General features: G+C 43.3%; 1 protein-coding gene across 1 annotated transcript in view; it reads right to left on the bottom strand.

Annotated features, from left to right (window-relative positions):
• Positions 1–1,272: 1,272 nt before the first annotated feature.
• LOC112255811 (gamma-2-syntrophin-like) overlaps positions 1,273–13,689 on the bottom strand; it is an 88,115-nt gene continuing 75,698 nt past the window's right edge. The window contains exons 26-28 of the mRNA XM_042326238.1: positions 4,268–4,360; positions 3,996–4,106; positions 1,273–2,811 (exon numbers count right to left, since the gene is read on the bottom strand). Of these exons, the coding sequence (XP_042182172.1) occupies positions 2,686–2,811; positions 3,996–4,106; positions 4,268–4,360 (330 nt within the window). The 3' untranslated portion in view covers positions 1,273–2,685. The remainder of the gene's footprint in view (positions 2,812–3,995; positions 4,107–4,267; positions 4,361–13,689) is intronic.

The following is a 13,689-nucleotide window of genomic DNA, read 5'->3' as shown; positions in this document are numbered from 1 at the left end:
TTATGCGTTTCTTTCAGATAGTCATTTTTTTATTTTTACGTTCACGCTGCTGCTCTCATATCCTTCTGTCCTCACGCTGTCATTTGTAATTGCCTTCATATAACAGTACAGTAACCTATTTTTTCTAATTCTCTTTAACAGCCTTCAGGATTTCTTGTAATAAGAGAGTAGGTACTAGTTCTCCTGGAGATGTCCTCAGACGCCCCTAATCACAAATGCTTCAGTTAGCATTCAGAGCTTACTGTTGCCTCTGTCGTCAAGAGTGGGTGTCATGGCCCCCCGGGAGATTGAGTGAGGCACTTGAGCTCTGTACTTGACAAATTGCTGATGAAACTGCATAGCATTACCAAGCAGGCGTGACTTCAGTTCAGCGGAAGGACATGGTCCATGTCTTCAGGATGTTCGTTGAAACTCTCCATCTTGTTGTTGTTCTTCATGGTGTCTTGATTTCTCTCACAGAGACATTCTGTATATCGGGTTCAGGTTTTTGTTTCTGCACTTGTCTTCACCAAAAAATGATGGTGCTACGGAAGAAACCTGAACGGTGCAAATGGCTCAGTCTACAGGTGTGAGAGGTACTATTTAGGAGCCTGTTGTACAGCGCCTTCTGTTACCAGTCCCTGTTTTAGCACCGGCTGGGAAGCCCTGGCCTAGCAGGTACAGTGTATAGAAAAAGTGAAAGATTGTGCCCCGACAGTTGCATGTGGTGTGACATTCTGAACCCCTGGGAAGAAGTGCCCGGAGGTTGCCCCTGCAGTGCAGAACCTGAGGGACTGGCCATCTAATGAGATGGATTTGAAAGACAATTGGAGAGCATTGGAACATACAGCAGACAATTCAGTCGTGCATCATTTTGTTGTTTCTTCACCATTTGTTTCGGCTCTTTAGACATTCCATACAGAGCGCAACAAAACAAAACTTAGCAATCTGATCAAAGTCAAGCTAGCGGGTAGGTGGCAGAATACCTTCCATCCTCCAATTAGGAAAACATAATGCCAAGCAGAGCCCCAGTAAACAACATTTTGGATCTAAGAACGGGACAACAAAGTTCTCAGCTAAATGTTATTGCTGTATAATTTAAGAAAGAGTTTTTTCTGTCACTGGTCTCAATTTCCTTCTTACCCGATTCAAGACTCTCAAGCAGCAGATGGCCTTTGTTCCGCAGCAAATCAAGAATATTGATTTGCTAGTCTGCGTTTATTTCCACCATCAATAGCTGTGAACATTTTAAGGTAGGGCGCAGAATTCATTAAAAGACCCTTTGACAACAAGGAGGAATGATTTGGGATTTATTTAGTAATAGAAAATAAAACAAAAGAGGCTGAGTGAAAATACATACAGATGTGTATGATGGTAAGCGTTTGTAATGACTGTCAGACTGCATGGCTTCATAAAGTAAAAGATTACAAAAATTAAAACATACATGTTGATTTCATTTCATAAACTATCATTTTAGTCATCTGACAGATAAGGTATCCTAAGCTTTGCTACAATAAGCCTGCATCTTCTTCCCCGGTGTCCTTCCACACAACCCTTTGTTATGGGAGTGACTAGCAGTGACTGTCTACATAAACTAAAACACCCTCTGGTGTCATGAACGCCTCCACCAAGCCCTGCATTTGTGCGCCTCAACACAAAACTCTCTAGACACTCTTTTTCCAAAATCACGCAGCAGCCACGCTCTGAAGTCATGCTGAAGTCGTGGAATAAGTTAAATCAACCAGAGAGTATAGCCCAGTAGAATACTAATTCCAAAATGTTTTCACGTGTATTGATTTGTACAGTATAATCTGTTCTGCTTTTACTTTGCAAATATGGAGAAAAAAATTACCTACACATGAATTCAAAACTGTGCAGTGAACCTAGAACATAGAAACCCTCTTTGTGACAGTAGGCCTATTCATAGGTTGTACCTCCGTCACTGGGTCACGTCATGCCGTCATAAACGTTCTCAAGCCGTCCTCTATCGGCGCCGCCACAGTGGTGATACGCCCAGGCCAACTACTGTTTCGTCTAAATTACACGATAGTGCCTGGAAATATGATGACTGATAAAGTAATCAAATATTTAGTAGGAAACAACTTTTCCAGAATTATCATGTAGTCAAATTTACTGTAGACAAATGTCAATGTTGTCATTTAGCTATCAGTTTGTAAAAATAAAATAGCAATGGTAATGTTAGCTATCTAAAATCTGGTGGCCTTCCCTCAATCTTAGCTAGCTAGCTAACGTTACACTGCATCTAAAGCCAATCTGGTGACGTCAAAATGATGACAAAAGGTTTTCCTACTAATTATTTGCCTCCTTTTGAATTTCCAAGCTACTGTAATGTAACTTATGATGAAATCTTCATCAGCGCTCATTGACAATGCTTTGAATGCTCAGTTCAAAACAATATTGTGACGAAACATGCAACCCATGAATATGTTTTTCTACATGGAAAAAAAAATCTATAATTTTGAGCATATTCATACTGTAATGTCAATAACAACCAATTAATGCAAGTATAAATATCCTCTACTTCCAAAGTCAAATATGGTTTTTTAAAATATTTTCCTTATTATTATTTAACAAGAGCCTTACAAAAATAACAGGAACAAGATATACATCAATTTAAGTTGAATGTGCATAAAATAGTCAATTAGGTCATGTGACTAAACTGTACATGACAACACAAAGAAGTGTCTAACTCATGTACATTCCAGAGATGCTTTGACTGTTGACAAAGACAGGGTCCACAGAGGCCACTTTGGAAGCGATAAAAGAATGAATACAATGGAGGACTGCCGTCAGATTGGAGAACTCCAGCTCCTGTAATGGAAAGAAAAACCCTGAATACAAATTATAACAATTACAATAACAATTACTCTTTGCAATTACATTTTACAAAATGTTATGCATACATAATAAATGTCCCAATTACTTTTGTAACAAATAGGCACTTGTATTTATTACTACTACTAACAACAACAAAAAAACAATAATATTAGTTAATAATATTACTCTAGTGGTTCCCAACATGGCATTTACCAGAGATAGTTTGATTCTATATATTGATGAGGTAGTAAAAGCTGATTTTATTAATTGTCCACAGGAGTGGAGGTGGCTGAGGGGAGGACTGCTCATAGTAAAGGCTGGAACGGCGTGAAGGGAATGTCAACAAACACATGAAAACCACCCCGATTTAAAGGTGCCACCAGCCTTCTGTGGAACACAATATTCTAACAATACACTCCTCAGAGAGGTCACTACAATGCAATGGAACTTGAGTAGATATGTATTTAATTTAACCTTAATTATTTAACTAGGCAAGTCAGTCTTATTTACAATGACGGCCCACCAAAAGGCAAGAAAGAAGCCTCCTGCAGGGACGGGGGCTGGGATTAAAAATAATAATAAAAAAATATATATATATAGGATATAAATACACATTACGACAAGAGACAACACAACACTACACAAAGAGAGACCTAAGACAACAACATAGCATGGCAGAAACACATGGCAACACAGCATGGTAGCAACACAGCATGAAAATAACATGGTAGCAACACAACATGGCAACAGCAGCACAACATGGTAGCAGCACAAAACATGGTACAAACATTATTGGGCACAGACAACAGCACAAATGGCAAGAAAGTAGAGACAACAATACATCTCGCGAAGCAGATACAACTGTCAGTAAGTGTCCATGATTGAGTCTTTGAATGAAGAGATAAAACTGTCCAGTTTGAGTGTTTTTATACAGCTCATTCCAGTCACTAGCTGCAGCGAACTGAAAGGAGGGGCAACCCAGGGATATGTGTGCTTTGGGGACCTTTAACAGAATGTGACAGGCAGAACGGGTGTTGTAAGTGGAGGATGAGGGCTGCAGTAGATATCTCAGATATGGGGGAGTGAGGCCTAAGAGGGTTTTACAAATGAGCATCGACCAGTGGGTCTTGCGACGGGTACACAGAGATGACCGGTTTACAGAGGAGTATAGAGTGTACCTTCATCTCTATCTGTTTGTTTTCAGCGTTCTTGAAGAGGAGTTTCACCCTTGTTTTCCCATCATCAGAGGAGCCTTTCAGTTGAGAGAATTTGTATCTCCATAATATCTTCTACAGAGGATAAAAGTTGACAATAGAGCAAGGGTTTATTATTACTAACTAATCAATAAACAGTAGGTATTAACCAGTCTAGCATGGATAATACACCCCCCCTCCCCTACTGTATAGCCTGTTGAACAGTCAGTTAGAACAGTGAATGAACGATGACTCACCTTCGAGGAGCTCTCAGAACAAGTGAAGCCAGATCCAAAGTCTATGGTCAAACACAGTACTTTACTCTGGCTGCTGCACATGTAGGTCTTTGACTGTTGAGAGACAGATCGGTATTTAGAGAACAAATCACACATGTGTAACGGAAAGATTCAATATGTCAGTCTATTGGAGCATCTCAAAGTAAAAGGATTCTCTGCAACAAAAAAATCTGTGGGGGGGGGGGGGGGGTTATCAGAACAAAGCAGCTACTGAAGACATTTTGAAATAATGTTCATTGTGTTTTCATTGAGGGTGTATCTTAGGTGGATGGTTTACAAAATGAGTAGTTAGGGGATCCTGTTTAAGCTTTTTTTTTGTGTGAAAGCTTAGGATCTGCTGTCGGGGTCAGAGTACAGTCTACATATGGATTATTGTGAAATGAATTTCTTCCAATGCTTGAACTTCCTCTGAGCTTTGAATACACCCAACCCTCTTAAAGGACCAACAAACATAATTGTGAACGTGCAATGCAGAAATAGGCTCTCCGTTTATATAGCTCTGCTATTGCTGCAGGTGTGTTCAATCCAATATGCTTGAGAGGAATTTAGATCGTGTCAAATGAGAATTCTTCTAAACTAGTTAAAATAAACTTATTCATGTTACCATACTAGAACGTATTGATTACTTTACATGTATTAGGAATGTATAGGTTGTGGTCAATGGAGGGTGGATAGGATCTGGGGTGTATGGAAAGTTACTGAGTGAGACAAGGGGGAGTGAATAAACTTAATATTCTGTTCAAACATGTTATTGTTTAATATCAATGTTTCTAAGGAGGGAGGCGAAGTGCAACAGGTCGTCTCTGATAAGCAGGCCAGCTGAAGGGCAACAGGTCATCACTGATAAGCAGGCCAGCTGAAGGGCAACAGGTCGTCTCTGATAAGCAGGCCAGCTGAAGGGCAACAGGTCGTGTCTGATAAGCAGGCCAGCTGAAGGGCAACAGGTCGTCTCACTGATAAGCAGGCCAGCTGAAGGGCAACAGGTCGTCTCTGATAAGCAGGCCAGCTGAAGGGCAACAGGTCGTCACTGATAAGCAGGCCAGCTGAAGGGCAACAGGTCGTCTCTGATAAGCAGGCCAGCTGAAGGGCAACAGGTCGTGTCTGATAAGCAGGCCAGCTGAAGGGCAACAGGTCGTCTCTGATAAGCAGGCCAGCTGAAGGGCAACAGGTCGTGTCTGATAAGCAGGCCAGCTGAGGGCAACAGCCAGGCCAGCTGAAGGGCAACAGGTCGTCACTGATAAGCAGGCCAGCTGAAGGGCAACAGGTCGGGCAACAGGTCGTCACTGATAAGCAGGCCAGCTGAAGGGCAACAGGTCGTCATTGATAAGCAGGCCAGCTGGTCGTCTCTGATAAGCAGGCCAGCTGAAGGGCAACAGGTCGTCTCTGATAAGCAGGCCAGCTGAAGGGCAACAGGTCGTCTCTGATAAGCAAGCTGAGGGCAACAGGTCGTCTCTGATAAGCAGGCCAGCTGAAGGGCAACAGCAAAGCAGGCCAGCTGAAGGGCAACAGGTCGTCTCTGATAAGCAGGCCAGCTGAAGGGCAACAGGTCGTCACTGATAAGCAGGCCAGCTGAAGGGCAACAGGTCGTCACTGATAAGAAGGCCAGCTGAAGGGCAACAGGTCGTCACTGATAGGCAGGCCAGCTGCGTAACTAGGAAGGAGCGAGGAATTCGGCTCCAGGTCAAGTCAACAGATGAAGTGAGAAAAACCTCTAGAGGTGGGGCCAGAGGGGCCCACTACAACGACCCTCGTACTGCAGTCCTATGTCACACAGAGGGGCCCACCACAACGACCCTCCTTCTGATGTCCTATGTCACACAGAGGGGCCCACCACAACGAGCCTCCTACTGCAGTCCTATGTTCACACAGAGGGGCCCACCACAACGAGCCTCCTACTGCAGTCTTGTGTCACACAGAGGGGCCCACCACAACGAGCCTCCTACTGCAGTCCTGTTCACACAGAGGGGCCCACCACAGAGCCTCCTACTGCAGGTGTCACCAGAGGGCCCACACACGACCCTCCTACTGCAGTCCTGTGTCACACAGAGGGGCCCACCACAACGACCCTCCTACTGCAGTCCTATGTCACACAGAGGGGCCCACCGCAACGACCCTCCTACTGCAGTCTCGTGTCACACAGAGGGCCCACCACAATGACCCTTCTACTGCAGTCCTGTGTCACACAGAGGGTCCTATGCCCACCACAACGACCCTCCTACTGCAGTCCTATGTCACACAGAGGGGCCCACCACAACGACCCTCCTACTGGCCCACCACAACGACCCTCCTACTGCAGTCTCGTGTCAAGCATAATTATTTCCACGCCCATCAAGGTTTTAGCATAAGGCAGGGCCATGACTACACCAGTGGGAGCAACCAATTAAGATCCTGCCTAGCAACAGAGATGTAACTAAACAAATGGCCACCCAGATTATTTGCATTGCCCCCCCCACACACACACACACACCGCTGCTACTCTCTGTTATCATCTATGCATAGTCACTTTAACACCTGTACCTACATATACATATTACCTCAACGATCCGGTGCCCCCACACATTGACTCTGTACCGATACCCCCCTCCCCCCACCTGTATATAGTCACTCTAACTGTTGTATTCGGGCACATGTGACTAAATCAATTTGATTTGATGTGTATTGGCTGTCTAGATGTGTAAGGAGTTGACCCAAGCTTAGTAAGAGGTTATAAATAGCTATGCTTGTGTAATCATAACTTGTCTTTGCAGCTGTTTGACCCAGTGGGTGAATAAACTTGCTTTGAGCTTTTCCTAGTTGTCAGTTTGAGTTTTTACTCTGTTTGTTCAGAACCTGACAATATAACATTTCCAGAACAAAGTGAAATATCTACAGGGGTGCCTCCAGTCTGTAGCCTTCCATTTTACTGCCCTGACAAGAACAACCAAAACGTGTGACATAATGCTTTTCACGAGTCTTATTGAAAGCAGTGATGTGTGAGGAGTGTCTCTGTAGTGAAGTGTAGATCTTTGTGGAAATGAATAAGGTGCTGTGTAGAAACCCTATCTTCCCCATGTTTCCGTTCTTCAGCAAACGAAGCTGAACTCAAAAAGGATACAACTACTGTTCCTTACCGCTTCGGTCACTTTGTTTGGCACATTTTGCTGTGAATTTCAGGTGTTGCTCTTTTCACACTCTCCTCTCACACAAGGCTGGTGGGGAAACCTGCTGTTTTTAATGATTGACTACAGTGAACAGTGAATGCAGTTGGACTCTTATTGAGTGTCTTGCTGTTTAAAAATAACCTCTTCTCCACAGAGGTGCCTGGATGAAATTGAGTTGCCATGAAAAGAAAAAACAATCCCTGTGTGATAATTTGTTGTGTCACGCTAAACACAGACTACACGTTGCTAATTGGACAGCTTCCTCAACAGGGATTGGGAGAATTCAACATGCAGTGGTTTTAAGAAACGTCTATTCCAGAGATAGGGTTAGTGCTGTCGTTCTACTCAACATAATACAACAAAAAACATATATTAAATTGGCTCATGAGTATGACCCTGTCTAAGTTTAATGTGAATGCACCAACACCAGCAGCATAGCACCCTGCATCCCATTGCTTGCATTTGAACCTAAGCAGAGTCGGTCCCTGGATGGGAGACCAGATGCTGCTGGATGTGGTGTTTGGAGGGCCAATAGGAGGCACCCTTTCCTCTGGTCTAAAAACATATCCCAATGCCCTAGGGCAGTGATTTGGGACATTGCCCTGTGTAGGTTGCTGTCTTTCAGATCAGATGTTAAACGGGTGTCCGGGCTAAATTCCCAATCGAGCCCTCACACAGTCACCTAATCATCCCCAGCTTACAATTGGCTCATTCCTGTAACTGTTTCCCAGGTTGTTGCTGTAAATGAGAATGTGTTCTCAGTCAACTTACCTGGGAAAATAAGGGTCAAATAAAAACTTAACTCCATGTAAAAATGTAAGGGACAGACAGTGTAGGTTTGTCCTAAATAATGTTTTTTTTTTTTTTTTTAAAGCTGACGCCCATCCAATCAGTTTTCAGTTCCGGGCTTAGCCCAAGTTCAACTCCGATATGAAACCACAGGAGGCTTAGCCCAAGTTCAACTCTGTTGAGAGCTTTTCTGAAACGACAGGAGACTTAGTTCAACTCTGGTCTGAAACGACAGGAGACTTAGTTCAACTCTGGTCTGAAACGACAGGAGACTTAGTTCAACTCTGGTCTGAAACTACAGGAGGCTTAGTTCAACTCTGGTCTGAAACTACAGGAGGCTTAGTTCAACTCTGGTCTGAAACCACAGGAGACTTAGTTCAACTCTGGTCTGAACCTACAGGAGGCTTAGTTCAACTCTGGTCTGAAACTACAGGAGGCTTAGTTCAACTCTGGTCTGAAACTACAGGAGACTTAGTTCAACTCTGGTCTGAAACTACAGGAGACTTAGTTCAACTCTGGTCTGAAACTACAGGAGGCTTAGTTCAACTCTGGTCTGAAACTACAGGAGGCTTAGTTCAACTCTGGTCTGAAACCACAGGAGACTTAGTTCAACTCTGGTCTGAAACTACAGGAGGCTTAGTTCAACTCTGGTCTGAACCTACAGGAGGCTTAGTTCAACTCTGGTCTGAAACTACAGGAGGCTTAGTTCAACTCTGGTCTGAACCTACAGGAGGCTTAGTTCAACTCTGGTCTGAAACTACAGGAGGCTTAGTTCAACTCTGGTCTGAAACTACAGGAGGCTTAGTTCAACTCTGGTCTGAACCTACAGGAGGCTTAGTTCAACTCTGGTCTGAAACTACAGGAGGCTTAGTTCAACTCTGGTCTGAAACTACAGGAGGCTTAGTTCAACTCTGGTCTGAACCTACAGGAGGCTTAGTTCAACTCTGGTCTGAAACTACAGGAGGCTTAGTTCAACTCTGGTCTGAAACTACAGGAGGCTTAGTTCAACTCTGGTCTGAACCTACAGGAGGCTTTGTTCAACTCTGGTCTGAACCTACAGGAGGCTTAGTTCAACTCTGGTCTGAACCTACAGGAGGCTTAGTTCAACTCTGGTCTGAACCTAAGGAGGCTTAGTTCAACTCTGGTCTGAACCTACAGGAGGCTTAGTTCAACTCTGGTCTGAAACTACAGGAGGCTTAAATCTGGTCTGAAACTATTAGGAGCTGTTTCTGGTCTGAAGTGACAGGAGGCTTAGTTCAACTCTTCTGAACCTACAGGAGGCTTAGTTCAACTCTGGTCTGAACCTACAGGAGGCTTAGTTCAACTCTGGTCTGAACCTACAGGAGGCTTAGTTCAACTCTGGTCTGAACCTCAGGAGGCTTAGTTCAACTCTGGTCTGAAACTACAGGAGGCTTAGTTCAACTCTGGTCTGAACCTACAGGAGGCTTAGTTCAACTCTGGTCTGAAACTACAGGAGGCTTAGTTCAACTCTGGTCTGAACCTACAGGAGGCTTGTCCCAAGTTTACATAATGAATGGTGGAAAATGCTAATTATTATAGCTGTTTCACAGAGTGACAGAGGAGTAAGACCACATTTTAATTATGCCGTTTGTGCTGCCCACACTGTGCACCTCAGGATAATGTTCAGACTAGGCTCACTGTATCATCTGTTAACACCTCAGGATAATGTTCAGACTAGGCTCACTGTATCATCTGTTAACACCTCAGGATAATGTTCAGACTAGGCTCACTGTATCATCTGTTAACACCTCAGGATAATGTTCAGACTAGGCTCACTGTATCATCTGTTAACACCTCAGGATAATGTTCAGACTAGGCTCACTGTATCATCTGTTAACACCTCAGGATAATGTTCAGACTAAGCTCACTGTATCAGCTGTTAACACCTCAGGATAATGTTCAGACTAGGCTCACTGTATCATCTGTTAACACCTCAGGATAATGTTCAGACTAGGCTCACTGTATCATCTGTTAACACCTCAGGATAATGTTCAGACTAGGCTCACTGTATCGGCTGTTAACACCTCAGGATAATGTTTAGACTAGGCTCACTGTATCATCTGTTAACACCTCAGGATAATGTTCAGACTAGGCTCACTGTATCATCTGTTAACACCTCAGGATAATGTTCAGACTAAGCTCACTGTATCAGCTGTTAACACCTCAGGATAATGTTCAGACTAGGCTCACTGTATCATCTGTTAACACCTTAGGATAATGTTCAGACTAGGCTCACTGTATCATCTGTTAACACCTCAGGATAATGTTCAGACTAGGCTCACTGTATCAGCTGTTAACACCTCAGGATAATGTTCAGACTAGGCTCACTGTATCAGCTGTTAACACCTCAGGATAATGTTCAGACTAGGCTCACTGTATCAGCTGTTAACACCTCAGGATAATGTTCAGACTAGGCTCACTCAGAGAATACACATAGACAATTTCTTCTATTCTATTTGTATTTGTGGTTCTGCTGAGACATGGACCATAATGCTTGACCATTTTGAACATGAAGTGGATTTAATCTGTCTTCGGCAGGACAGGGATTCCTCCCAGAGTCGTCATAGTGTACAAGGCCAACTATATCCTTCATAGTGTACAATGCCAACTACGTCCTACATAGTTACCCTTGTACACTACCAAGGACATAGTTTACCCTTCCTCCCAGAGTCGTCATAGTGTACAAGGCCAACTATATCCTTCATAGTGTACAAGGGTAACTATGTCCTTGGTAGTGTACAAGGCCAACTGTTTTTCGTTGTGTACAAGGGTAACTATGTAGGATGTAGTTGGCATTGTACACTATGAAGGATATAGTCTCCTGTCCCTGAGTCTCCTGTCCTTGGTAGTGTACAAGGGTAACTATGTCCGAGTGTATAAGGCCAAAATCGAGTTTTTAGAAATGTTTGAAAATGTATACATACATTTAAAAAAAAAATCACATTTAGATAAGTATTCAGACCCTTTATTAAGTACTTTGTTGAAGCACCTTTGGCAGCGATTACAGCCTTGAGTCTTCCTTGGTATGACACTACCAGCTTGGCATTCCTGTATTTGGGGAATTTCTCCCATTCTTCTCTGCAGATCCTCTCCAGCTCTGTCAGGTTGAATGTGGAGTGTTGCAGCACAGCTATATTCAGGTCTCTCCAGAGATGTTAGATCGGGTTCAAGTCTGGGCTCTAGCTGGGCCACTCAAGGACATTCAGAGAGTTGTCACGATCCACTCCTGTGTTGTCATGGCTGTGTGCTTCGGGTCTTTGTCCTGTTGGAAGGTTGAACCTTCACCCTAGACTGAGGTCCTGAGCGCTCTGGTGCAGGTTTTCATCAGGGATCTTTTTGTACTTTGCTATGTTCATCTTTCCCTCGATCCTGACTAGTCTCACAGTCTCTGACGCTGAAAAACATCCCCACAGCATGATGCTGCCAACACCATGTTACACCGTAGGGATGGTGCTAGTTTCCTCCAGACATGATGCTTGGCATTCGGGCCAAAGAGTTCAATCTTGGTTTCATCAGACCAGAGAATCTTGTTTCTCATGGTCTGAGCGTCCATTGGGTGCCTTCTGGCAAAACTCCAAGCAGGCTGTCATGAGCCTTTTATTGAGAAGTGGCTTCCGTCTGGCCTCTCTACCATAAAGGCCTGATTGGTGGAGTGCTGCAAAGATGGTTGTCCTTCTGGAAGGTTCTCCCATCTCCACAGAGGAACTCTGGAGCTCTGTCAGAGTGACCATCGCGTTCTTAGTCACCTCCCTGACCAAGGCCCTTCTCCCTTGATTGCTCAGTTTGGCCGGGCTGCCAGCTCTAGGAAGAGTCTTGTTGGTTCCAAACCTATTCCATTTAAAAATTATGGAGGCCACTGTGTCCTTGGGGACCTTCAATGCTGCAGAAATGTTTTGGTACCCTTCCCCAGATCTGTGCCTCGACACAAACCTGTCTCGGAGCTCTAAGGACAATTCCTTCCATCTCATGGCTTGGTTTTTGCTCTGACATGCACTGTCAACTGTGAGACCTTTTATAGACAGGTGTGTGCCTTTCCAAATCATGTCCAATCAATTGAATTTACCACAGGTGGACTCCAATCAAGTTGTGAAAACATCTCAAGGATAATCAATGGAAACAGAATGCACCTGAGCTCAATTTGATTCTCATAGCAAAGGGTCTGAATACGTGGGTAAATAAGATATTTCTGTTTTTACATTTTGTATAAATATGCAAAAAAAAATGCTTTGTCATTATGGGGTATTGTGTGTAGATTGATGAGGGGAAAAATGCCTTTAATCCATTTTAGAACAAGGCTGTAACGTAACAAAATGTGGAAAACGTCAAGGGGTCTGAATACTTTCCGAATGCACTGTATGTCCTTAGTAGTAAACAAGGCCAACTATGTCCTTTGTAATTTACAATGCCAACCATGTGCTTTGTAATTTACAATGCCAACTATGTCCTTTGTAATTTACAATGCCAACTATGTCCTTCATAGTGAACAAGGGCAACTATGTCCTTCATAGTGTACAAAGCCAACCATGTCCTTTGTAATTTACAATGCCAACTATGTCCTTCATAGTGAACAAGGCTACCTATGTCCTTCATAGTGTACAATGTCAACTATGTCCTTTGTAATTTACAATGCCAACTATGTGCTTCATAGTGTACAAGGCCAACTATGTCCTTCATAGTGTACAAGGCCAACTATGTCCTTCATAGTGTACAAAGCCAACCATGTCCTTTGTAATTTACAATGCCAACTATGTCCTTCATAGTGTACAAGGCCAACTATGTCCTTCATAGTGTACAAAGCCAACCATGTCCTTTGTAATTTACAATGCCAACTATGTCCTTCATAGTGTACAAGGCCAACTATGTCCTTCATAGTGAACAAGGCCAACTATGTCCTTCATAGTGAACAAGGCCAACTATGTCCTTCATAGTGTACAAGGCCAACTACTGTACGTCGTATTAATGTTATATTTAAAAAAAACAACGTTTTTCAATAAACAGCAAGTCCCAGTCCACTGAAGTACAGGATACATCAGAGCACACAGGACATTCCCATCTGTTCCTGCTTTCAAGGGTTCAGTCTATGAAAGATTAAGAGAGGCTGTTATTTCATTGGGCTTAATTTTGTTTGAGTCTGCAGTTCATATGTTGACATTTTCTTCTGGTACAGTTGAGAACGTGCCTAAGGAATGAATGTCCTCAGAATTAAGAGGAAACTTAATTGAGCCCCTTGGACTCATGATCCTAAACTATCCATGACCGCACACGCACTCTATGGAACATAAAAGGGAAATATTTGCCTTCAAAGATTCTCAGATTGATGACTTATTTTCTCAACAGCCAATGAGTTTTAGGAACCTGCGTCTGGTAAACCATTTAAAGCTGTGTAATTACATTTGCTAGTTTAATATCAAAATCAAATGAAATGGTATTTGT

This window comes from Oncorhynchus tshawytscha, linkage group LG08, assembly GCF_018296145.1.
Source record: "Oncorhynchus tshawytscha isolate Ot180627B linkage group LG08, Otsh_v2.0, whole genome shotgun sequence".
Classification (NCBI taxonomy): domain Eukaryota; kingdom Metazoa; phylum Chordata; class Actinopteri; order Salmoniformes; family Salmonidae; genus Oncorhynchus; species Oncorhynchus tshawytscha.
This window is presented reverse-complemented; position numbering and strand designations above follow the sequence as displayed.